General features: G+C 40.2%; 1 protein-coding gene across 2 annotated transcripts; it reads right to left on the bottom strand.

The window, feature by feature from the left end:
- Positions 1-1,070: 1,070 nt before the first annotated feature.
- LOC147151701 (solute carrier family 4 member 11-like) lies at positions 1,071-27,138 on the bottom strand. 2 transcript variants are annotated; one of them, XM_086020123.1, is made up of 20 exons: positions 26,922-27,138; positions 22,427-22,477; positions 19,330-19,425; positions 17,776-17,819; positions 16,733-16,952; positions 16,577-16,658; positions 15,561-15,684; positions 14,535-14,744; positions 11,977-12,061; positions 11,743-11,868; positions 10,837-10,950; positions 9,956-10,088; positions 9,595-9,668; positions 7,789-8,062; positions 6,255-6,361; positions 6,015-6,180; positions 4,870-5,043; positions 3,206-3,401; positions 2,798-2,967; positions 1,071-1,502 (listed from the first exon to the last, which is right to left on the bottom strand). In XM_086020123.1, the coding sequence occupies exons 1-20, from the start codon at positions 26,956-26,958 to the stop codon at positions 1,436-1,438; spliced, it is 2,550 nt and encodes an 849-aa protein (XP_085876249.1). In that variant the 5' UTR covers positions 26,959-27,138; the 3' UTR covers positions 1,071-1,435. The 2 variants fall into 2 exon arrangements, with proteins under 2 accessions (XP_085876249.1, XP_085876258.1); XM_086020132.1 differs by lacking the exons at positions 19,330-19,425; positions 22,427-22,477; positions 26,922-27,138 and adding an exon at positions 18,382-18,645.
- Between the last annotated feature and the right edge of the window lie 241 nt (positions 27,139-27,379).

Here is a 27,379-nt window from a genome sequence, read left to right as displayed (position 1 = left end):
GGAGCACCGTGTTTGCTACAGAGGAGGTCTCGTTGCGGCGAATGCCAGAGATACAGCGGCATCGCTGTGCGAGTGGGCCAGCCCGTGTGCGTCAATTTCGGAGGTCCGGTTTGTCAAAATGTCAAAATTGGATTTGGAAAGATTAAGAGCTCCGTACTTCCAGCGCCGTGGTCAGATTGCTCATTATTTGTAGGCGTTCCTGAACATGTTAGTTTTGTACTGTACTGATTTCTCCAAAGCAAATTGATAAAGGTTCAAATGCAAGATAATATCATTTTCCTGATTAAAAAAAATACATTAAAAAAAATACATTAAATACATTAAAAAAAAATACATAAAAAAAAAATACTATTGTGTTCATACTGCATTTATTGTGTGTAGTGTACCGGAGACAACAAACACGATAGGTTTATGGAAGGCAAATACCAACACACCCTACCCGGCAACATAATCACAAAGGAGAATCGTTCAGAGACATAAAATAATCTGGCCTATTAGTTTTTTTCGTGTGGGGAGTGGGGGCGTGGCGGAGCGTTTATGTGTGAGTATGTGTGAGCCCGGCTTTAATGCTGCACAGTTCCACAGATGCTCGTTTATTTTACTGTAGGGTGCAGGTGTGAAAGTTGGGGCTACATGGCCATTTTGTGTGAGGAAACAAATTGGAATTCAGCATCTGCCAGTTAAATCCAAGGCTGCTTGGCCTTCACTTTAGTAACAGCTGATGCAAAAAAATTTTTGGGGGGTGGCTTCTTAGTCTATAAATTACTCTGTAGTGTTCTTCTAAGGGCAAAAGAGCTCGCAGTCGCACACATCCAGCTGCTTGGCTTGTACTGCCACCTACTGCATGAGTTTCACACGACACTCCCTGGCAGTTAGTGTATTTTTTGCTCAGTCAAATTAATCCTAACAGACAATTAACTCAGTGGAAGGGCTTCGTTTGCTGACAAGTCTTCGATTTAATGCCGACATTGCAACTGCACTGAGCCAATTCTCTATATAATAGCGTACTTCATCACATTACACTCATCCTTAAAATGTAATACGTTGAAACAAAAAAAAGGAGAACTGGATTTTGAGTTTCATTTGAATGATGAACTGATTTATTCTACCAAAACGTCAGTACAACAATTTGTATTGCACAAGTGAGGCTCAAATAAAAATGTGTCATATGTTTAAAAAAACAATGCACAGACAAATACAAAATCCAAATAAAAAAAAACTGAAAAAGAACTTATATATTTCTGAATAATTATATAAGCACTTTTTTCGTGTGTGGATACACATGCTTGCTCGAGACTGATTAGCTTGCAGAAAATGGTTGGTGAAATAGTTACAATAATGATACAGTAATGATTTCAATAATTACACTGACTTTTAACAAGCAAATACAGATACAGATTTTGTATATACTCATATGTTTTAATGTTCTCTTGTTTTACATGTACTGTGAGTCCATGATGTCCAGATACTTGGCGTCAATAATTCTCGGAAGTAAGCTGGTCCTGAAGCAAAACAAACAGAGAAAATATTATTGATGTCATATAGAAATACCGGTCTAAAAATAAAGTTTGCTTGTTTATACACTTCCACACAAAAAAATGGAAGCTATGAACGTAAACAGAGACAGGTCTGTAAGGTACTTTTATGCACACTGATAATGCACTCTCTCTCTCCATTTACATGAATACCTAATGAAAATGTCAATTGATAATATACGCAGAAAATGCAAACACGCATGTATGTCTGTCTATTTACACACACGCACACACACAATGAAGACGTCAGTCTGTCCATTTGCTTACACATAATACTAACATCAGTCATCTATTTGCACACGCAAATTATGGAAATGACAGTCCGCCCAATCGAACACAAGGAAAATGTCCATCTGTCCATTTAAATTACAGTCATGATTCAAATTTCTCTCTGTCACTTTATATACGAATATGATGAAAAAACAGTCCATTCATGTAAACAGAAAATGCAAGTGTATATCTACCCATTTACATATGTCATTTACAGACAATGAAAATGTCCTTCAGGCTATTTACGTAAAAAAAAAAACAACAACACATAACTACAGTATAAAAGCCCACATAAACAGGCAAACGTCAGTCTGACTCTGCGAAAAGAGATCTCAAAGGTTTCAATGTCATGACAGACAATGGACTCTTAAATGGGTATGGGAGGGAGAAGCAAGACAACGCTCTATCCAACAGTAGGGCTATTTGCTTAGGTAAATCCAGAAGGTGACTTTGACCAGACATTGCATTTTAATACCACATTATTTTGATGCAGATAGGCCAGAATGGTATTGTGTGTTATAGTTCAGCGCCTACATTTTATACACAACTTAAAGGGAAGTCAACCCAAACGTATGGTTTTCCAGAATATGTTCTACGCATGCCCACTAGTCTAAACACGGCATTCTTGTGGAATATGAGAAATACACCCGTTTTTAGCTAGCTCAGGGGGCGAACATTCTGTCACTTCTGTCGACTGAAGATGACATCGAAGTTGTTCAGTGCTCAGATAACGACCAATCATAGCCCAGCTTCAGACAACAGGTGAGCCGTGATTGATCGTTATCTGAGCCCTGAGCAACTTCGACGGCCACCCCCTGAAATGGCTAAAAGTGGGTGCATTTTGTTGGTTAACTTATATTCCACAAACGCAATATCAATCAGAATGCCGTATTTCAACCTGTGGGCCTTCATAGAACATATTATGGAGAAAAAAATGTTAGGGTTGACTTCCACTTTAAAAGGGAAAGAAATTAAATTCTGGCTCTCTTCACCTGATGGGGACGAGCAAGATCATCAGTAAGGGGAAGACCATCTTCATGTATGGCAGAGGATACATGCCAAAGGCACACAGGATGATGAGCTGGATCATCTGCAGCCCGGTGAAGTAGTGCACTTTCCTCTGGGGCACACGGCGGATGTAATGGGTGGGGGGATAGGATGTCTATATCAACGAAAGTGAAACGGTTACAAACTGCTTTTCCATCTCCTTATTTCACACTGTAATCACCATTGAATATCTTAAACAAGCCAGGAAACAACAATCATGGAGGAGGACAAAGGGTGTCCTGTATTGACTTTTTGGCAATTTTATTCAAGAGTAAGAAAAGGGCCACAAGATCCAGCTTATGAGCATCTTTAAAGGACCAAATCGCTATCCAAACAGGCTGATTTCTGCACACCTGTTCCTTCAGCAGCAGAGCCATGCGGTCCACCATCTGGTTCCCGTCTAGCGACGTAGCGGCGATGTAGAGGAAGAGCCCGTAGAGGACAGGCTTGGGAATCCACTGGAGAGGAATGGGTAGCATGAAGGCGGACAGCCCGATTAGGATGTTGGCGACCAGCGAGGTCAGACGGGTCTCCTTTACGCTGATGATACTGTTAGACATTGGAAAAAAATAAAGCATACATGAAGTCCTTGACGCGCTCATTTTCAACATTCCAACACAATCAAGATGATCACTACAGTGTGTTCCAAAACCATGTTTTGTTTTAGCTCATTCAAGGTTTAGTTTTCAGTTCGTTTACTTGGGTGTAACTTTTTGTCTGCATATTTTGGCATACATACAAGTCTCACCCAGGATTGTTTTTTTTAAATAATGGGGTATTCTGATAAGAACAGTTTGTGACAATTGGGATTACGCATTATCCACACGTAATAATGCGTAATAAATTCATATAAATACACTCTAAAGACTGTATGTTGTATACATATAAACACATAAACAAACTTAGAACATTTTCATTTAAAATCATGTATGAGTGATTTTTTTTGTGTTCATTTTTACACTTATGTTTTGGGAAGTCATTGCCATGGAAAAAAATTAATAATACGCTGCATCTGAATATATGTATGTATATTTTAAAACATATGCTTTATCCATCCATCCATTATCTGTACCGCTTCTCCTCACAAGGGTCGCGGGGCGTGCTGGAGCCTATCCCAGCTGTCTTTGGGCAGTAGGCGGGGGACACCCTGAACTGGTTGCCAGCCAATCGCAGGGCACACAGAGACAAACAACCGCACTCACAATCACACCTAGGGGCAATTTAGAGTATCCAATCAACTTACCATGCATGTTTTTTGGAATGTGGGAGGAAACCGGAGTGCCCGGAGAAAACCCACGCAGGCACGGGGAGAACATGCAAACTCCACACAGGGAGGCCGGAGCCGGGATCGAACCCACAACCTCTGAACTGTGAGGCGGACGTGCTAACCAGTCGACCACCGTGCCGCACATATGCTTTAATTATTTGTTATTTTTTGCATTTATGATGTCAGAGAAAAAAAATAATACATATATGATATAAATATGATGAATGTTTAAAAATGATATTTAAATAGATTTGTGATACAAAACATGAATATTTTGTTAATTATATTTGTGTCAATGAGTTTGTATCATGTCATAATACAGTACTTTTTTTCTTTAATCAAAGAAAACCTAGTTTATAGTATTTTACTTAAAAGGTCACGTCTCCATTTAGTTTCTTTCCTGATCTTTTTCCTGACGTTATTTGTCTTATATGCTTATAATGAATCACATTGGTTGTCATTTGCTGTGATTTGATAAAAAAATAAAATAAAAATAAAAATAAACGAATTAGGCGATAAATGTTTATTCCAGACCAAGATGCAAGAATATTTATAACCTACAGCCCATGGGTCCCATGTGGACAACGAGTGCATTTGATTTGAAAAAAAAAAAAAAAAAGTCAAAGGATTTTTTTATTACATTTTTTTGTCCAAGAGGAAAAGGTTCTGATTTGAGAATTGTTTTTAAAAGGTCTTCACGATACGAGTGCTTGTTTTGTGTTGTGTCTTTGGGCTTTTGGGTTGACGTACGTGGTGTAGACGTGGCCGTTCTCCACGTGCTGTTCCATTTTGGCCAGCTGACGGGCATGCAGTGAGGAATGCGGGAAGGCGGCATGCATCCATGGCAACCCCAGACAAGACATGAGGATGTTGATGAGGCCCGTCAGCACTAGGTCCCAGTGAAATGCTGTGCCTTTGAGCAGTCTGCAACCAACAAATTCGTATCAAAGATCTGTGTTTTTTTTTTTTTTTTTAATTAAATACCTAAAGAACGTGAATGCAGAGATTTGTTTCTAGATACATTACACGCGTTAAAACATTATTGCTAAGTTCACAAAAGCAGTTTTGGCTATGTTGCACTTTGGCCACTATTAGTGACTTTTCTGACTACTGTAGTGACTTTTTTTTTTTTTTTTTTTTTTTTCAACAAAAAGCTGAAAGCAAATTTAATTCCCACTAAGAAACTGACAACCAAGCGGAATCATTTTCCCATTGTTTTCTTTATGACAAGAAAGGAACCCAGTGGAAGGAAATATAGACAAGTGCGCTGCGAAAGACATAATAGCCATTTAAATGTTACAAAACAGTCGTTTATCAACATGTCTTAAATTTGCCGCTTTAGGTATGTGCTACCAAGCCTTGCCTCAACTGTACACCTCCACATGAGAAACGCGCATGACAGAGATGGCAACAGACATATGCACCAACTCAGCCATGGAGTTTGACGGCTTATTTTATGAATTGCTGAACATTTCAAAATGTTAATTCATTAAGGATCATCTGTATATATTTTGTCAAAACGGACTTTTTTACACTTACTTTCACATTAGATGTATTTTTTTTCTTTGTGGAAGTTATTGCAAGTTAATGCAGGGGGGAAAAAACAGTGAAAAAAAATGTTTCACAGCTTGTTTGGTATCAGGAGGAAGAAAGCAAATCCCTGAAGGGGGAAAAAATAAAAAGAACAACTTTTGGGGAATAATGTAATTTGCTTTTTCTATAAACAAAAGGGGGGGAAAACAGCCTTGCAAATCAGAGAATTTATTTTTAGGCCATATTTCTCAGCCCTAGAATCAATACTTCTGCTCTCATATTGGATCTCATGAGACTGTGCACTGTGCAGGTGTTTACAATTGGGGTCCAGCAGAGAAGTACAAAAGGCACTAGTCTCTTACTTGTGCTCCGGTACGTGTGTGAGCGAAATGACGATGTTCTGGTCGATGAAGATGAGCAGGGCGAGGAGGAAGCCGAGGCCCACGGCACTCAGGGTGTTGAGGCCCGACAGCTTGTCGAAAGGCGGGTAGTTGAAGACGGGCCCGTTGTGGACGCTGAACACGGGGACTGTCGAGAGGGGGCGAACCGTTAGGCTACACATATGTCACACAGTAAAAAGATACGTCAAGACAGGCACTCACTCTGTATGTCAAGGAAGAGGTAAGAGCCAACGAAGGAGAAAAACAGCACCGAGATGGGCAGTGCGCAGTCGGACACTACCTCTCGGACTTTGCCGTTCATATATGGACTGAAAGGAATGAAAAATGAAGTGGTGCATAGTTCAGCTGTTGTGGAAATTTATCAGAGCAGGCTGCTACTGCACGTGATCAGAAAAGTATTTGGCATTAGACTCGGTGAAGCAGCATGTGGCTCATTGTCCAATAGCAAGAAACAATTACAGACAACTCACCAAAAATTGGGGATATTCTGCCTTTGGGTGAAATTTCAGGATGAACCTGAAATTCACTATAGCCTGAGTCAGAAGACCTTGTATACTGCATTGCACGTATGCTACAATCGCTCCACTTGCTTGCAAGAAATAACCTTACTACTGATGTGTCCAAGTCTTCACTCTATCCATTTTTAATAATGCTTTTAACAACACACATTTGGGCCATGGTGAGCTGGAGCGAGCCTAACCCAGCAAGCGGCACACAGGATGCAGAGATTTGAACGCGGGAATACTTGACTGTGAGACACCTCGCCGTGCTGCTGTGTTTATTACGGCAATATAAAAAATATTCGCCACAACAAGCCTAGAGAGAGGAACGATTCTTTCACATTTCACAGCGCCGTGTCAAGTGGCCGAAACAAATGGGTCACAGTGGCTGCCAGACAAATAGAGTGTAGTGGAAAGTGAAATATTCCCCTCTCATATAGTGACGGATGGAATAAATAAAGCGGCAATAGTGCTGTGAAACCTACTTGTGCTATTCATTCGACCCACTTGATTTCATCTGGACAAAATGATCCACTCTATGTCTATATTTATCCAGTTGTACTCAAACGAGACACAATCCTCAACCACCAATGCAAAGGATTACTCTCCTAGGAGTGTGAAAGAGACATTTTTAACAGTGGTTAAGTGTTATCTGTTATAAACACTATCAGAGGCACTGACTTGCATTTACTATATTTGCTATTAGACACATTAAACGGTTGTCCTATCATTGTCATTATTATCATTATTCTCAATTATTATTTCAGCCTCTATGCTACCATATCAGTCTAATCTGCCCAATACAATTGCATACAAATGGACTTCTCCCAAGCGAATGCGGACATAAGTACTTTTTTTACACCACACAACACATTAATTATCGATACCTATAAAAGGCCACTTGGTGACAGAATAGTACACAAAGTGAATGGCGCTTCCAACTTGTAGAGAGTGTACAGTAATAAACAGCAAGTATTGTCTTGATTTTAATTAAAGACTCTGACATGATTTGTTGAGATCAAAGGACACATTTACAAGCATTATATGCATCTGACCAGTTTTTCTGACCATATTTCATAAGATTCTTATACCAGTCAAACCTATTCAGTTTGAATATCTGACGCTAGACAGTCAACAAGGTTTTTACTACAAAAAAAAAAAAGGTTCATGGGGTGTCTGTGAATGGTTGACCGTTTTTGAGGAACAGCCTGGGCAGGTTGCAGTCAGTGGCCTACCTCCTCTTGACGAGGTAGAGGGCGTAACCCAGCCACAAGGTGCCCAGCATGAGCAGCAGGCACAGTATGGGGATCTCTCTGGAGCACATCACCAGAGACTTGGGCAGGAAGACGGAGGCGTGCCCCTCAGCGTGATCCGTCGGCAGGTCCCCGCTAGCATTGTGATGGCCCAGCGTCTGGTTATTCATCTTCCCCAGAATCTCTGTGATCTGGTGAAGCACCACTGTACTGTTTGTAGTCGCCAATGTGGGATCATGGAAGAAGTGATGGAAAACTAGCAAGGAAAGAGGACTCCTTCATTAATTATTCATTTGGAAATATGTTCCATTGTATCATTATCATTTTTTTTTTCCAAGTGTTTAGGGAAGACACACATAATTAGAACATTTATTTGAATGTACAATGGGTTAACCTTTATTTGGGGGAAAAATTTGGAAGCCAGTAGCAAGAAAAAGACTACGGTACTTTATTTTACTATGAAATAATTTATTTCTAATTCATGTCAAATATATGTTTAAAATGAAAATTTTAAATTAAACATAATTTAACAAAAAAAAAGAAAACATTTGAATTAAAACTACTACAGGATGAGGAAAGAGAAACATATTTATGTAAATAATTTTAATGTCTTTACTCTGTATCTAATTGATAATGTTCACAAAACATCTCTTAATTACAGCGGAAATTCTGTGTAGGAGTCCATTTTTTTTCATCAAAATGTTATCCCGGTTTTCATGCAACAAATGACTCAGCCATTCATTTCCGAATCGATGGTGGTTCATCAAAATCATTTCATCAGTTGTGTATAAATGGTTCAACAGATGGCAAGGCTAATTAATTTCACAACGTAAGATAACTGTGTAACACAGGGGTGGGCAATTAATTTTTACACAGGGGCCACATGAGAAACTGGAACACTTGCAGAGGGCCAAGTCAACAAGCTACCCTCCACTTTGTCTATATTATTTTTAAAGTATGTAAAAGTAGATTGTCTTGTTTCAATAAGTTACTACTTTTGTGGATATAACGTGTTAGGAAAAACATTATCAAAAGTCGTTAAACTTACAAATTTACATTTTAAAATTGATAACATTAATTTGGTGAGCCAACCACCAACTCATACTAGCCAGGACTAGCCAGTATAGAATATAGAGTATACCAGTGTATACAATATAAAGCTAAGTGGAAGTATAATATCATTGATGGTTATTAATGATACAGTGATGACTTATCACACACACAATATGTATAGTATGAGAAACTGTTGATTTGCATAGAGTATTAGCAGGCTAAATCTTCTTGGCCCTCTCTTCCCTCCACCATGCAGGAAGTAGGAATCTTGCTAACATTAGGAGCACTGTTCTCATTTTTGCAAGTCTCTTCTTTGGAAAAATAGCTGCTAGGGGGGATGGAAATGTCGCTAAATGTCGCCAAACCCTTAATAAATAAACTGAATTTGAATTAATCCAAAACTAGAAAGTGGGAAAAAACAAAGTAAAAGGTGATTTATGATTAAGATTAATTTAGTGTATTTTTAAATTTAATTAAACACTTAAAAAAATAACATTGAAACAATTAAATTAAAACTAGCCAGTGTGAAACAAACCCACAATTATTTTTTAGTCAATGATTAGACATTTTATCCTCAGAGGAAGTGTTCTAAAAGGAAAAAAAGGGATTTAACGCCCAAATGCTCATGATAATAAGAAACTTTGCATTATATTTTTTTAATACATTTCCCATAAAGTTCCACATCCCTGCTTGTGTAAGTCAATCTCCATAATTAAACATATTCAGTGGACTCACTTTTAACCGTGCCTTTCACTGCATCCCCAACAAATGCGATGGAGATGAACAACGCAATGACTTCCTCTGTGGAGCTGGGAGAAAGAGAGCCATAGCAGGGTTATTTCTAAGTGTGCAGACATAACAACCCAGCAGAATGAAACAACACGGTGTAAAAAAGGAAGTCATAACATGCGCTTTTTTAAATCAAAGTCCTTGCCCTGCGGTCACAATTTGGTTTATTGAGCAAAGCGCTACATATTTAAACAGGAGTTTAACTCTCTTGTGGATAACACATCAGGCGACTAACTTTGTGAATATGCCGTAGTGTGAGTGTGTCCCCCCCCAACTCCCCCCACAGAGTGTTTTGTAAGGCACTTACCGTTTGAAGAGCTTCATCAACAGGCTGACGTTGAAAAAACCTCCTAGGATGAGGAACAAACTGTTCCACAGTCCGATGCAAGCGTAGAAGGCGTCAAAGTCCAGGTTGTAGTCATCACAGATGCCCCGAATTACTATGACCAAACCCAACTGTGTTAAAAAACAATCCCTACCTTGGTTCACTATCCCGAGGTGGGGAATTCGAGTCAAATGGTTTGACTTAAGCCAGACTGAAGTCGCCAGATTTATTACTTGCTTGACTAAAACTTATGAAAGAATCGAGTCGACTTGACTTCGTATTCATGAGACTCAACATATCTAAGACTTAGCTACTGTGATTGACTTGATAAGTCTTGCCGCCTGTTTGCATGAAGCCGTTTACAAGACAGCGTGTCATTTGTTTTGTTTTTAGAAATAATTTCGTTTTTTGTGTAATGTTTGCAAATCTAGCAACCCACCATACGAAGTGCAGAGTCCACCTCATGAAGTCAGTATCATGAAGGGTGCGCCGGATACTATTGTATTTATGTATTTGTATTGTAGCGTGATGTGTTTGAAGATGACAGCAACCTGCAATGTTTGCAAGTCAAATAGTGACAGAATAATTATGAAATGTAACTACATCCATCAATACAAAATCTTAACAACTTCTTGACGGTTATGTGTTGAATTGCCGTGTGGCTGCACAACACCCACGATACGTTTAAAACTGTAATACACGTAACTTTTTTCTAGTCATGTGTGGGGTCTCTCGGAGTTTGGAAGTCGGACGATAGTTTGAAAATCCTGCCGTGTGAATCAGGCTTTACTTATTACTTGCACATCGGTAACTTACTCCCACCTCTGTCAATATCTCAGTGGAAAATGCGTCTGAACACACACCGCTTATGAAGATGGCCAATGGGGCAGTGGTCAGTGGAATGACAAGTGGTGAACCGGCAAACAAGGAGTAGATCACGCCTCCGATGCTCTGGCCGACAATGGTCTTCTGAACATCTGTAAAAGAAATTAAACTCAGAGGATGGTCTACTCAGGGGTTGTTCACGTTTTTGACATCAGGGGCCAACATTTGCCATACAAATTGGACGAGGTCCCATTCAAATATTTACAATGTATTGATTTTAATGATCAGAGGTCGTGGGCACTCCGGTTTCCTCCCACATCCCCAAAAAATGCTTGGTAGGTTAATTGGACACTCTAAATTGCCCCTAGGTGTGATTGTGAGTGCGGATGTTTGTTTGTCTCTTTGTGCCCTGCGATTGGCTGGCAACCAATTCAGGGTGTCCCCCGCCTACTGCCCGATGACAGCTGGGATAGGCTCCAGTACGCCCACGACCCTTGTGAGGATAAGCGTTATAGATAATGGGTGGATGGATGGATGGATGGTTTAATTGATGTGTACTTTGGTTTGATTAGTATTTGATGACTACGTCAAATCTACTAACAGATGAATAAATAGATTAAACCTTGTCAAATAAATTAATTGGACAAAAAGTTTTAAATGCTTCAGTGCTCGTTAGATGATGTTAGGCCATATTCGACAGTACACAGTGGACCCATACAACTATTGTTCAATTTATTTGCTTGCAATATATGTTAAAAGTGAAGAGAAATTGCAAGGTCAGTGCAGTTTTTCTGCAAATATGAAAAGAATAAACCCTCGAAGCAAGAAACATGAAGTAGGCGTACTTTAGTTGGAAGATCTGGCCGCCAGGCCATGATTTTGACACATGTGGTCTGAAGCGTAATTTAGTGTCGGCAACTCTGAAGTGTTTATGTAGTCAGTACCTATTTCCCCTCTTGTGCTTTCGTCGTTGAGAGAACCAAAAGCGATGGCTGGCAGCAGAATAGCGATGTAAAGGAAAATAGCAGTAGTGGTATACTTCAGCAGACAGCGGTCCTTCCCAATTATACCTTCATTCAGGGTGAGTAGTAAAGGATACAAAATATTAAAATGGAAACACCTTTACAGAAGTGGGTTTAAAGCACAAAACCTATGAGAGCTGAAATAAGGTTATTTACCATCTGTGAAGTCAGAAGGGTAGAGTGGTAGGCGGCGGCGAAGGTCGTCGTAAACACCTTTTCCAGCTTTGAAGAAATCTTTACACTGCAATGAAAAAAAAACATTTCAGCACGGGAGGACATTCAAGGGATTGTTTGCATTTAGAAAGCACACAAGCTGAAGAGCTATTGAATAAAGTACATTTTATTTTAAATGATCAAAACAGTTTTTTTTTTTTTGCTTTTTGAGCGTGCTACCAGTCATTATTTTCTATCTGATCAATCAGTAACAGGTCCTATCCATCAGAGGTGGCGGATTTTAGTCACATGACTTGACTCGACTCAGACTTAAGTTGCCAATTTTAGGACTTGGGACTTACTTGGCTAAACCTCATGGAAAACCTACACCAAAACTTGACAGGCTAGCTGCAGTAATGTTAATTTGACCAAACCAATAGTTGAACAGAAATGAAGCTTCATGTCAGTTGTGCATTTAATTGAAAAGACACTAAAGTAACAGATAATTCGAAGACTGGTTCTCAATCATAAAAACAACAACAAGCTTGTGAATGTATTAATACGGCTAACTGGCGCGAGTACAGCTACTGAGAGCACAATGGCTAATGTGCAAATAAAATACATGTCACGACTCAGCAAGATTGTATGACTTGGCTTATGACTTAATTTTTGCCACAGTAATTTAGAACCTGCTAGGAACTTTAAGGTTAAGACTTGACTTACTTACAACTTGCTATATGAGACTATGTGACCTACTCCCACCGCTACTATCCATTCAGAATAATATCACACAATACGATCGAGCTAGCTGCCATCGCATTGAATTAAATTTTGACTAGATTTGGCACATTACAAGTGCCCAGACCATTAAACAATGGTTTAAATACATTAGAGAAGCACCAACCATTAAATATGCTCCATTAAAGATACACAGACCATTCCATTTTGATTAGATATCATCAATTAAAAGTGCACAGACCTTTACATATAGCACGCCAAAGGTGCACGGACCATTAAATATTGTCGTTTTTTTTTTTACATTTTGGATAGAAAGACCAATAAACACGATCTAAATATGGTACACTACAGATGCACAAACCATATACTGTACATGTATATCGTAGGTGTGCAGAGCATTGGTGCATTGGAGTTTAACTGACCATTAAATGTGGTCTGAAATATGATACATACAACCAGTGTTTCCCAATTAGGGGTATGCGTACCCCTAGGGGTACGTGAGCACATTGAAAAAAGGGAAACATTTAATAATCTGTTTCCCAGATTAATAGCCTGTGGCAGCATATTCATGCGGCAGGCATGCAGTTGACAAATTTTCAAGTCATATTGACATATTAATATATTGACTTTTATGTTTAACTTGAAAAAAGACAGCCTAACACTTAAATGTCCAAATTAAGGAAACAAGATAAAATCATTTTCATTTAATAATTAGTTGTGTTACAGTTTACCTTTAGAGAAATATCAACATGTATGTGTGATGGGGTACTTACTCATTTGATGACAAAAAGATTCAGGGGTACACAAGCTAAAAAAGGCTGGGAACCACTCAGAGGTGGGTAGTTACGAGTTACATTTACTCCGTTACATGTCATGTTATTCTGAAGTAACAGTACTTTTACTTGAGTACAATTTTTGGCTACTTTATCCACCTCTGGAACTACTGCATTAGACCATACACAAATCCTATATGATGCTACACAGACAACAGTATATGGTCTATACAAATGGTACATTGGAGGTGCACAGATCATCAAATAAGGTCTAATCATGGTGCATTAGACTATGTACCATACATACAGAATACATAACCATATGATCATAAACCATACATAGACCATATGGTCGAAATACGGCACAATAAAGGTGCGGACCATTAAATGTGTTCAAAATCAATCAGCTTTGCGAACCACTAAACTACCTTTCTTCAAGGCTTTTGAACAAACATTTAATCATCCTCATCACAGAACCAAACTGTGTCAACGTTACAACCCAAACCCAAGTGGACACAATGAAGTGTTTTGGTGTTTTATCATTACGTGAGTCTGCACTCGTTCTTGGCAGCCGTTTCCCCGAACCATCTGCATCTCATTTCTCGGGCCTAGTCAGTCGATTTTGGGATTGGGATAATCACATTTGGCACTTGATTTTATTGCATGCCTGACTGGAGCGCTGGAGATGAAATGCCAATGGAAAGATAAAATGTTGTTTTGAACATGCTGTTTTATCGTTGACACCAAACACATCACACCCCTCTAGACACAACAAAAGGGCAGGAAACTCTGACAATTGTCGTTATGTACCTACAGGTATATACTGTGCATACCTACATAATGGTGCCCAAATACATAATCTAAGTATGTAATTTTGATAAAGGGATGCATCATTTTATTGCATGATGTTGTGGACCCCCAAGCAACTGCTCATGAGCCCCCAGGGGGTCAAAAGATCCCAGTTTGAGCACCACCGGCTTCTGGTTTAGGTTATTTTTTGTCATTAGTGTGTATCTTCTTTGTGGTATGTCCACCTATTTTGTCCCTTACCTTAAGTTCTTTGCCTCTCCGCGGATCGAAGTCATCCACTTGCTCTACAGCCGTCTTCTCTCTGAATGCAGAGAGTTGCTGACGCTGGCGGACCAACTCTTGTTTGAACTCCTCCAGGGTCTTCGTCTCCAGAAGCTTCTGTCTGAAGGAAATGTCCGAGAACATGGTGGCGAATGTTCGTCCCACTTCAATCGCCGACTTGGTACTTTTCTGTGAACGTGGAGCATGGAAATGTTCCTTTTGTTAGCTCTGAAATGTACATTATATTGTGTACATTTACGTCATTAGGCACACCTGCTTCATTTACTCAGGGCTTTTTGCTATTCCTGGTTGAGGGCTCGGTCGGTTTACTTACACTTTTACAAAGTACTTATCATACCGTGTAGTTGCACACAAAGCAATTGTCCTGTTGTGTGATTGGCAACAAGTGGACATATAGGTCAATTGTACCTTTTGCCAGCCATCCATCCATCCATTATCTATACCGCTTATCCTTATCCTTATCCAAGCTGGAGCCTATCCCAGCCGTCTTCGGGCAGTAGGCGGGGGACACCCTGAATTGGTTGCCAGCCAATCGCAGTGCACACAGAGACAAACAAACAACCACACTCACAATCACAGAGGCAATTTAGAGTGTCCAATCAACTTACCATGCATGTTTTTGGAATGTGGGAGGAAACCGGAGTACCCAGAGAAAACCCACGCAGGCACGGTCAGAACATGCAAACTCCACACAGGGAGGCCGGAGCCGGGATCGAACCCATGACCTCTGAACTGTGAGGCGGACGTGCTAACCAGTCGACCACCGTGCCGCCTTTTGCCAACCAGTTGAATAGCATTTATTTGTTTTGCCTGTCATTATACATCACTGGCATACATAGATGACCAAGGGTACATTATTTGCAGTAAATAACAAATCGTTCTTGCTCCAATTAAGGCCATCCAATTCATTGAGACTGGATAATTTACCGTGCACACATGATGATCTCTCACAGAGGTTAGGAACCACTGGTCTCGTGTACTTACCGTTCTGGGTGGGGCCAGGATGAGGATGACGTAGCGCGCCTCGCAGCAGTCGACCCCCCAATTCTGCGGCCTCTCCAGGCGTGCGATGCAAACGTGGCGTTTCTGCAGGCTACTCACACTGCAGCTGAACAACACACAGTTTGTGATCACTTTTTATACCCTATTAAATCAGAGACTGGAAGAACAGGATTCTTTTTATTTAAGTACACAACTAAATTCCTAATCTTTTACTTCAATGTAAATTATCTTGTAAATAATTATTACAGTAAATACAGTCTAAATATGGTATATTAAGGGTGCACACTCAACCGAGTTAAATATGGCAGGTGCACAGACATCACATTCGGTCTAGAAATGGCATATTAAATACGCCAGGCTCACACAAACAGATGTTGATGTTGATCTACTTACAGGGCCCACCCTGGATTATGTCTGCCAAATGGGCAAATTTACCAGGCAGTTAATTTTGCGCAGTATGGGACAAAGTGCTGAATGCCTGAAATGCATTTTTACATACGTCTGAAAGGCAAGCGCAAACCTGCACCATAGAGGCGTAGGCATAATGAGAGGTGACTGTGAGCTTATGCAATGCCAGAAACAAAAATTACTGTGATATATGGTATGTTGACCAATACAGTGTTGGAGCTTCTAAATGATCTAGGGTTAACTTGGAGCTAGTCACAAGAAGGAGTCATGCCATATCACATGTGACTAAACTCCTTTCATTGCTGTATTTCCTTGCATTTTGGTCATTTCAGAGCATGGTGACAATCGATACTGGCCTCTCCCAGAGCAGTTTTTCAAGTGTGATGAATACTCACTTTAGCACCCACTATTTGAACAATTTGTAAATCAGGCCCATTTGTTAGTAAGTAATAATTTTGTAACCGAACCACTATTTCGTATAGATTATAATGCACACATTGGAAAGAAATCAATGCAGCAACCTCTGCTGAAACACTGGTAACACAGAGTTACTACGAGGATAAAAGGCATTATCAATGAAATGAACTCACAGGATACAAAGCCATGACTGCTGGTAATGAATCCCCGTGGATGTCACGGTCACCCCCTGAATGGTTTCCGACAATAGGTGAACTGTTGGCGTACAAACAAAACAAGTCCAATCCAATTTCAAATGACTTGTCCCATTTCATGCTTCACTTTCTTACCGTCCATGTCCTTCCTTCCTGCATCTGTGAACAGCGAGCCCATGACATGGTTCACGTCACAGCCAGTGTGGCCATCCTCCACCGCACTGCTCAACATCCGCCTCAGGACCGCGTCAAGGGTGGACGCTCCCTCATCCAGGAGGATGCTTGCCTGGGCCAGGAAAGTGTCCACATCTCTGTGGGCACGCACCTCCTCGCAAAAGTCCATTGGCTTCACATACTACAAAGCAGAAGTGGGGGAGAGTCCTATGACTTGACTCAAGTCAGACTTAAGCGGAGGTGGCAAATCCAGGTCCGGAAAGTAAGAATACTGCCACCGTTTGTCTTGAGCCACAGGAGCTTCTTCCCGGGAGCTCGTTTACCTGCCAGTTGAGTAGACGCTCCTGTGGCTAAAGCCAAACCGCGGCAGGGTTTTTACTTTCTTGACCTGGATTTGCCACCTCTGGACTTAAGTCACCAAGTTTACGACTTGCTTACCTAAATCTTATTAATCACTCGATAGTACTCATGAGATTCGACTTAGACTTCTGTCACGTCTTGTCTATTGACATTTGAAAATCTGCATTTTCAAGATAGTGTTATGTTTGTTTTGTTTTTGAAAGAAAAGTGATATTTTGTGAAGTGCGCACAAACCTGGCAGCCCACCCGTATTCTATAATGTGCCGTGCAGAGGCCACCTCATGAAAAGGAGCTCCGAGGATTATTACATTTGTATTCAAGGATGACATTTTTGATCAAATCGGGTGGAAAAGAATGGCAACATCCAAGGTTTGCAACTCAAAGAAAGATACAATAACTATGGCATGTCATGTGGAGGATCCCAGAAAAATCCCTCCAGGAGTGCATGAAAGTGTGACAGAGAAGGCTGGGAAAGTGTGTTAAATTCCAGGAGATAAAACTTGCAGTTTGGAGTTGAACTATCTCTTTTATGACACACCTCGTATATAAAGGGTTCATTTGTATGTGCTATCTGGAGCTGAATATGGTCTTTTTTTTCCAAGATGATTCGAAAGAAAAAGGTTGGATAAATAGATGATTTTTACCTTTCTTGTAGTGTTTAAAAGGCCAAACCCTGGAACTTCTTCGTCTGTGAATAAAAACATTAAAACACAAAAATAAACCCAAATTGGATCAATTTTTATCAAGTTACGCATTGACTGACTGTAAATAAACATGCAGTAAGTCAGTGGTTTTCAAAATTTGAACGAATGGCAGACTTAACGAAGGTAAATATGATACATTAGAGGTGCCTTAACATTAAATTTGGTCCATATATAATACATGAGAAACCATTAAATGTGTCCTAAATAGAGTAGTAGACTAGGCGTGCTTTAGACCTTTAAATTTTGTCCGAACAACCTGACCCTCCGCATGTCAAAAGAAGTTGCATTTCTTGTTCTATGGTTATCATTACTGATTCAGTTCTGTGGCATTATCATAAAAGAAGCAAAATATAAGTGGAGTTTAATCCGAGATATGTTATCTGATCTGAAGTCTGATAAGAATAAGATTTGCTGTAGCTACACATGACAGTTATTTTCTATATACTTTTGCGACACAGCAATTTGGACAATGGAGCTTCTACTCTGATAGTTTAATAATAATCATTAGTGTTATTTTACATCTTTTGAAACACTCCTACCACACACCTGACATGCTGTGTTGGCTCTTGTTGTTGTCAGGAATTCCGAGGCAAGACCACAAGACCCTGCAGCCTCGTCAATAAAAAGTATCCACAATGGAATTCCTACTCCCAGGTTCTTATAATGTTTATAGGTGATGATGTATCCAAATGGAATTCCGATACAATAAAATTGTCTTTGACTATTGAATACAACAATTAGGAAGTACAAAAATGATGGTCCAGTAGAAAGAGCAGCGATGGGTCATTCCTCTGTCTCCCGCGGGATCAGGAAGTCATGCCATAGCCTTTTGCGTTATAAATCAGTGTCAGCTCCACCTCCCAAGGAAGGGCTGCCCATTATAAAACCTAGGTGTCCCTATGTGATTGCATTATTATTTAGTGTCATCAGTGTTATCAAAGCAGCTAGAGTGCGTGTGCGCGTGTGTATGTGTGCTGTATGTAGTGAAATTTGCAGCATACTGTATTATAATATCATATAGATTTCAGGTTAGCTTCAGAAAACAGGTGAGCTCTGATTGATCGTTACCTGAGCCCTGAGCAATTGTGATGTCATTTTCAGTCGACAGAAGTGACAAAATGGCCGCCCCCTGAGATGGCTAAAAACGGGTGGATTTTGCTGTTTAACTCATTGAGCACAAACACAATATTAATCAGAATGCCTTGTTTCAACTAGTGGGCCCGCATAGAAGATATTCTTGAAAAAAATGTTGGGGTTGACTTCCCTTTAAAGAAGCCAATAAAAAAGCAGGTAGCGTATAGGGGGAGTTTACTCCTTGAGATGTTCTCTGAGCTGAAGTCTCACCGGATTTGCTGATTTCACATGTGATTACAGTATATGTTTTACTTTTGACACATTCCAGAAATTAATCAGGATTTTGGAGCTTCCACTGTGATAATCCAATAATAACCAGCAGTGCTATTTGCGCTCCTGTGAGTCACCCATCCTACACACCTGATACGCTGAGTTGGCTCTCATTGTCATAGTTAGGGTCCTTGTGGGGGAAGGTTGAATTTTTCCCATAATCCTCTTGTTCTCCATTGCGCAGCTCTGCGGATGAAGCAGTTTGGTACTTTTAAGTTAACATAGCATAAACATAATTGATTTACACAAAGCAAGTCATATTGATTTCATTCGTTGGCCCTCTGAGAAAAACGGGTCCTTTATTGAGCTGCAGGTGTTATATTAGCCACATTAAGGGTGCCTATAGTTAGCCAGTCTTTGTTTTACACCCTGGCATCAGGCCACAAGTACAGAGAGAGAGAGATCCAATGAAATAAAGATTTTTTTTTTAAATCCCCCTTTAAACAAAACCTGCGGCAAAATAACAAATTGCACCTCCGACATAAATTCCTTTATTGTACAGACCATAAATACAGCATGGAAGCTCATTTTATGAGGAGAAGGAAGACTCTGAATCTAGGAATTAGGCAAAAAGCTTTCATGAGTGATGATTGCTCCCCTTAGAGATTATCCGCCTCGTTATTTATCCATTATTTAAGACGCTCAACAATCCAGCAAGGGCACAGCATGCATCTGAAATAAGTATGGCAAGCCGAAGCCATTTAAGCATTTCTTTAATATCCTAGATATCCATCTTAAGGTCCATTTACTAGTACGCTCTTTTTCCTCACTAGTATGAAGAGACAGTAGACCAAATTCTTACATGTAAAGTTTATTTTTACTCCTTCCACTTTTGGCCAACTGATATGCAATTAAACCTTACTAGTAAACTTGATGACCTAGTAACCAACAAGCAGAACTGGGCATTGCCTAACCGCCACCGAGTTCCCGCCTGCATACTTAATCGACCCACGTGGTCCCAGTCAGTCCGAGTCAGCCAAACTGCGTAGAGAACAGACTTAACAGTTCCATGTCACTCCTGACACGTTGCTGAGTAAAGAAAAAATGTTGTCTATCTTGCGGTACCACAGACGCAATGACATGTGCCCCATATTGTTCTTATTTCATCGATCATCACGCTGTGCGTGTGTGTCAGCTATTTTTGTTTGATATTTTTTCTTTGTTTGGCAGCATCTGCTCATGCCGCGCCTACGTGAGATGTGAAGATTACGATTCCGACGTCGATTGGCTGTCACCGACGAGGGACCACGTGGGTCGTTTAAATATGCAGATGAGAACTTGGTAGCGGTTAGACGATGCCCAGCTCTGCCAACTGGCCATGTGTCAGGGACTAGTAACCTCCTGGATCTGAATACTAGCACCAAAATGTCAACTATTAGTTTTCCCTCCCCAATAATAATATTTTAGTTGTCCTATTATTATGCAAAGTTTGTCCTACTATTATGCATACTCGTACATTGTCCTTAAAGTAGTAGTCAACCCAAAAATGTCTATGCGCCTCCACTCGTCTAAATATGCCATTCTGATTAATTTTGCATTTGTAGAATATGAGTGAAGCAGCAAAATCCACACGTTTCTAGCCATCTCAGGGGGCGGCCATTTCGTCACTTGCTGTCGACTGAAAATTGCATCACAGTTGCTCAGGACCCAGGTAACAACCAATCGTGGCTCACCTTTTTTCTAAAACTGAGCCTGTTACCTGAGCCCGGAGCAACTTTGATGTCATTTTCAGTCGGCAGCAAGTGACAAAATGGTTCCCCCCCCCCCCCGAGATGGCTAAAAACAGGCGTATTTTGCTGCTTAACCCATTAAGGACGGGAGCGCTTGACCGCGTTTCTACCACTAGAGCAGGGAGCGCTGTTGCGTCTTTTCTACCTTTAAAGCCGGGAAAGCGGATACGTCTGTGTCTTTTTTTAATCCAATTCTCCATCTCTTAGCCAATTTAATGCATCAGAATATACACATGACGGTGTCGCAAGACCGCAGATTTTTTTCAAGCCGTTGGCTAATGGTGGACGCCATCGATCACCGGGAGCTCTGAAATAAGTAACAGCAGTGATATATAGATGACGCGCTTGTGGACTTTGAACCAGTGGAACCAGTAGAACGTGATATGATGCGGTGTGTCGACAATGACGATATTGACATCTTTGTAACAAAATAGAGGATGGTAATTACCACTCGATTAAAAAAAAAATGAAAATAGTGCTTCTCTTGCACTGACACGTTATTTTTACATCTTCGATTGAAACATAATAATACATTATTGTTTACTAGTAAATAATAATAAATTCGGCCTGTGTGAAAGCCACATGTCTATTCTCTCTAATTATTTTGGAATTATGTTTCTGCCTGCTATAGGGGCTGAGATATTAATTATTTTGTAAGTTTTGAATTTCTGGGAGAACTTCAGGTTTTCAAGGGTAATTCCAAAGGGGACCTTAGGTTTTGGGGAGCTGTTGAGCCAGGCGCTTTAGGCCATAATGGGTTAACTCATATTCCAAAAACACAATATCAGTCAGAATGCCGTGTTTGGACTAGTGGGGCTACATTAATTGTAAAGAAAATTTGGTGTTGACTTCATCTTTAAACTGGACAGTATCACTGTGGAATAAATCCATCCATAAAGTGCTTTGTCCTTACTAGTAGGAGAAATGTGGTATACTAGTAGAAAATCTTTGCACTATTAGTCCTACTGGTGAAGTAAAAAGTGCTTCACTATAGCAACTATGTAGCTGCCTACTAAAATGCCAAAGTTGTCCACAATGAAGAGCGCTTTATGGAAAGCCGTTCAACATTCCTTTTCAATTCCGTGTAACTAGTATGGTCTTTGTCCTCACTAGAAAGACATTTCAGCGCAACGACTAGTGCACACTAGTAGATGGGCTGTTCTCCATCTTACTGCTTTTTCCACTACTGTATGACATTTCTGTACACAAAAAGTACAGCTTTGGCATACTTGTAGGCAAAAACTCTGCACTCATTGACATCTGCATGCTCCTATCAATGAAGCGCTTGCTGATAGATCTAAACTAATGAAGGTTTAAAATGTCACAAAATATTTGATGTCCATGGGTACTCGGAATGATGATTGCATCAAACATGTGTAAAGCAGACCCTGAAAAGAAAATGACAGCACTGAATTCAAAGAAATTAGCACAAATACAGTATATAGAAAAATACAAACCCATTTCCTGAAACACATATCCATTCTTGGAGCTCCCGGTTGGTGGGGCCTCTGCAGAACACAAAACATAACCATGTTTGTGAGATTTTCATTCAAATATGCTCCATTATTCATTGAGCACTTATTTGTTGACAAAACAAAAACTTAATCGCACATACTTATTTGGAACATTGTTCACTTTTGACTGAGACTTTCAACATAACTAATAATTTAACTATTTGTAAGTAATTGCAGTACCCTTTTCAGCTACATGAAGTGCAAAACATTAGAAAACGCTTTACACAATAGAACTCAACTCAATTTTTTAGAGCACTTAAGCCACCACAGCTGAAACAGTGCTGTACGCAACATAAACCCAATTATTAACTCTTTCACTACCAGACATATTCGACCCTCTTTTATCCTAACGTTTAAAAAAATGGGAGAAAATATAAATGAATTCCTGGGATTGAATATCTGGATTGTGAAAAGACATATAAGTTAAGTCCTTGGCAGTCAATATGTCAATAGAAGTAACTACCGTTAGAACAATTCAGCAAGCAATAAAGGAAGTCATACCTGACCGTAGAAGAAGAAATACGAGGAAGCGAAGCAAACGAACCAGGAAGCGGACAAATTGTTAAGTAAGCAAATGTCAAATTTAATTTAAGATTACATTAAACAGCGTTTGTCTTGATAGCACTTTTGTTCTCGTTTACTGTATGTCAGTTCTGTAATGCTGTTCTGAAATTATGTTGAAGTTGTAAGTTGTGAGCTCTATCGTCGTCCATGGCAACACGCTAATTTAAGTTAAATAGTTTATACCATTAAGCTCATACTTTACATAACATTTGACTTTACAGTGATAATCGGTGTACATTCATCAGTCGATTCTGAACATCTTATCATCATTTTAAATAATGGCTCTTGCAGTTCGTACTTGGTGCTTTGGAGGTCGCTGTTGTCTTTGTGAAAAAAGTGACGGACACTTCATTAACAGTTGTGTGGAACTAAACTGGCCGCAGTTGTAAAATGTTTTGGGGATTTTATTTAACTATAATCAGGGTTTACAGAAATATACAGTATATGACCCAAAATGGTTGAGGAGTTGGAGCCTATTTCAGGCTGAACCGGTCGCCAGTCAATTGCAGGGCACACATATACCCATTCACACTCATGTCAAAGATAACAATTCAGAGTCTACAATGAACATACTATGTATGTTTTCCTCATTGCAATGTAGGAGTACCGTGAAAAGACCCACACAAGGACGGGGAGAACATGCAAACCCCTCACAGGAAGGGAGCCGAGATTTAAACTCGGAAATCCACAATCTGTTGTCATATGTTCTTTTTTTTTTTTTTACATTGTCACTGTTGTTAAATTCACACCTCTCTGACACTAGTACAATGTGGTGGAAAGGGTTTTTTTTGTTTTTTTTGTTTTGTTTTTTCAAACGGTAGAGGGAAGCTATAGCATGCGGTGAGAAGTGGAAAACACATATTCCGCTCTCACTTACAATGAAAACCGGAGAGCAGCTGTGACCAGTGTTTTTATAAGCAATCATTGTGTTTCTGTAAAGATGAGCTGTTTGGCTCTGAAACCTCCTGAGCTAGACTCAGCCTCACAGCAGATTAGCACAGAACATTCCCAAGGCCTCATTTTCCCCTCACGGGAGATGTCAGGGAGCCTCACAACTCGAGCAACAAGGTATTTGTACTATGCAGGGTGTCTGCGAGATGTACTCTTTTGTGTCGCTAAGGAAATGGTCCAACTTGGCATTTAGGCATTCATAACTGTAGCTAATCATTAGCGGGGTCCATGCTAGGGGCATACTGCTCACAAAATGGCTGCCAAAATTGATTTTATCATTACAGCATCCACCGCATATTTGTGATCTGATACTTATTTTGCTGTTTTTGTGCCGAGGCTAAAGCATTGTCTATGATAAAAGTATTTCCCATACGGTCCCATATTGGAAGTGAGTTGAGTAGTTTCTTATAATGTAGTGCTCCTCAAATGTGTATATTTTTTTCTGCAATTTAAACGTTTCCAGATATCTGTAACATGTTTTTGTCCATATACTTTATGCCAAGGATCCAGAATTTGACACACTCTATTGTCTTGCTAAAATTGTTTTGTTTTAGGGGGCAGCCCTGTCTGATGCAAGTACGCCAGCCACTCATCCACTCCACTGCTGGCAAGTTTGGCTTTCGTTGCAATGACGACCAGTGGGTGGGATCACACACACTTAAAGTGAGTGGCCCATACATATTTCACGAATAACACGGGTAGAAGCAACATTTCATCACCAAGCCACCACATTACACTAGCTGTGTGGTGCGTGACATAAATACTCCCAAATATCTATGGAATTTCAGCAATCCTAGCAGCCAAGTCATTACCGGAGAAACTCAGTATGAATATGGTTATTAAGTATATTAGCAGAGCTGTCATCCCTCCATCCTTATTCATAAAAATAATCGTCCTCCGACCCCATCCGTCCTTGTCTTCTCAAAGCGGTTCCGTCCTTACATTCGACCCCCCTACCCTAAAAAAAAAAATCCTCCATGTATGATGCGTTAATAGAGAAGAGTGACATGGTAGAGGCATCTTACACCAAACATTGCCTGCACGGCAGACATGGCATCTGTACAGCTGACGTCTGTCGTTGCTGTACAATAAAAGCATGACCAGTAAACCCCCATTACTCATAGGGGATAGGGACCGAACCCTGCCACGCATAGCAAAAACAGAGGAATTGTAAACCCACCAAAATGTCTATGATGGCCTATAGTGATAGTTAACCATTGCACAAACTATCGTACAAAACACTTAAGTATCATCTCAACTCAACCCACAATATTACCCTTTAAAATTAAATGGCTTACCGATGATTTGATCTAAAAAAAAATGCACCGGACGTACGCATGTAGTGTATGTCACCTTCACAATCATTAAAATACCAATTGTCAAACAATAATGAGACATCTATTGTTTTGTTAAATCAAGAGTTTTAGTAGCCACTCCAGCGGTGCAAAAATACACTTGTTTAATTTGCCAGCATCATAGGGCATTCGAGAAAGCGTACAAAAATGTGACTGAAAGTCTCAAATAGCTGAGGATAGAAAACAGAAGGACAATGCAAATCGGTGAATCTGTGAATAGAAATAAATACTGTAGGTGTGGGTTCACTGTAGCTCCAATTTTTTGAGTTTTTCGTCTGAAATGCGAAGTCCTTTAGTTTGTTTGGATTTTCTGATTAAAAAAAACACACACATACACAGACACACAAATGCCTTTTCACCTATACCGGTTATACGTATGGTGCTCTTTGAAAATAAATACCCCTGGCCGCTATATGAGGTAGGCAACTACTGTATAGCTAACATGAGGCAACATACTGTACATAAAATAATCTGTGTGTAACAGCATTAAAACGTTTGCACACTGCGAGCAAGCAAGCAATCAAGAATCAGTTGTGTTAGGCCTCAGACATGAAAACAAATCTCTGGATGGACTGAGCTGCCTCTAACTGCGGAGAATGTTGTATTCATCTTCACTGTCCTACTATCAGCGAGAAGAGGATGTCCTTGAGCAATAGGAAACAAGCTGAAAAAAAGAATCCTTGTAGTGTCTCTGAAAACAAATTGTACACGCTTTGGCTTTTGAATATGAAGCTCCTGTCGCTCATCAGATTTGATCAGGGTCACGTCAGGTGCAGTTGGAGTTCAGTCACCCTTAATGGTTGCTGTATGAACTGTGTTTGCACTTGAAGTCCCGGTGTACACGTTCGCATGCGAAATAAAGCGGATAGCAGGAAGGAAAGCTTCACAGCTCAGTCCGCTTCAACACCTCAACGTCTTGCAATTCAAAACCACCTGATGTTTGCTCATCCGGCACAGTGGACGTAGCCAGTGGACCAACAATAATCTCAGCCATAAATGCTATCCCCAAGACATCAGTGGATGTGAACGTAATCATCAAATACTAACAATCACTTATGAAATGACACAATAAAAACAGGGATACATCATATCAATGGAAAGTTGGAGACCAAATGGTTTGCTAGATCTAAAACACAAAACATTTTTCTTCTTCATAATCTCCTTAATCTGTGACATGTGATTGAGATTTAACCGGTAATCTGTGACGTGTGATTGAGGTTTAACCGGTTGTGGCTCTAGTGCAAGAAGATCTCTCATGAAAATCTCATTTGACTAAGCAAATGTAGTGTTTGTATAGCTACCTCACATGTGAACACTTTTATTGCTTGGTGGTGAATATTGACTTTGTTTGGTTGCTTTTTGACAATACAAGCGCGCTGCTCATCAGACCTTCTTCATAGGAAGGGTGAATACAACAATAGCAAAATACTGAAAGTCATTTTGTCATAAATCAATTCACACACATAGCAGAGGTCTCCACTCCACGTGATATAAGGTGGCTCAGGTTGCACCGTGGGAGACTTTCCAACTACATACATGTACATGTACACCAATAAAAAAAAACTTACCGGCTGGCACAAAATGGAGGACCTTTTTGCCCTCCATGTTCTCCAGGGGTTCAGGTGAGATGCTCTCAAGAGGTCAACCCATCATTTTCACGTTTGCCCTGCTCTGCACACTCTCTCTCTCTCTCGCTCGCTCTCTCTCTCTCACACACACACACACACACACACAAACCTTACACACATACACAGAAGGCACTCGCACACGTGGAGTTCCTAAGACCTCCTACAGCAGCACATGGGTTTGCAAGAGGAAGTGGTTAGGTGACGTGTTGGGGTGGTGGCCGGTATTTGTTCCTGCTGGGTCCCTCTGCCTATGAGCTGGCTCATGTTACCAACTACTACTGCTACTCTGGTCATAACATTAGGAACACTTGCGCAACATGTCAGCTCAGAGTTCTGCCTCTCCAAGGATAATAAATATCGGTTTTGATTGACACTGTCAGGAAGTTATCATTTGTTTG

Source organism: Filicampus tigris, chromosome 2 (genome assembly GCF_054856515.1).
Source record: "Filicampus tigris isolate MCC_2025a chromosome 2, RoL_Ftig_1.0, whole genome shotgun sequence".
Classification (NCBI taxonomy): Eukaryota; Metazoa; Chordata; class Actinopteri; order Syngnathiformes; family Syngnathidae; genus Filicampus; species Filicampus tigris.
This window is presented reverse-complemented; position numbering and strand designations above follow the sequence as displayed.

What these genes read in the sequence shown, in the direction of transcription:
- LOC147151701 (XM_086020123.1), bottom strand. Translation starts at nt 26,958, where the DNA reads ATGGAGGGCAAAAAGGTCCTCCATTTTGTGCCAGCCG. An exon ending in TCCTGGCCCCACCCAGAACG is followed by an intron (nt 14,745 to 15,560) that starts GTAAGTACACGA and finishes CCACGTTCACAG; the next exon opens with AAAAGTACCAAGTCGGCGAT. An exon ending in TTGATGAAGCTCTTCAAACG is followed by an intron (nt 9,669 to 9,955) that starts GTAAGTGCCTTA and finishes TCTTTCTCCCAG; the next exon opens with CTCCACAGAGGAAGTCATTG.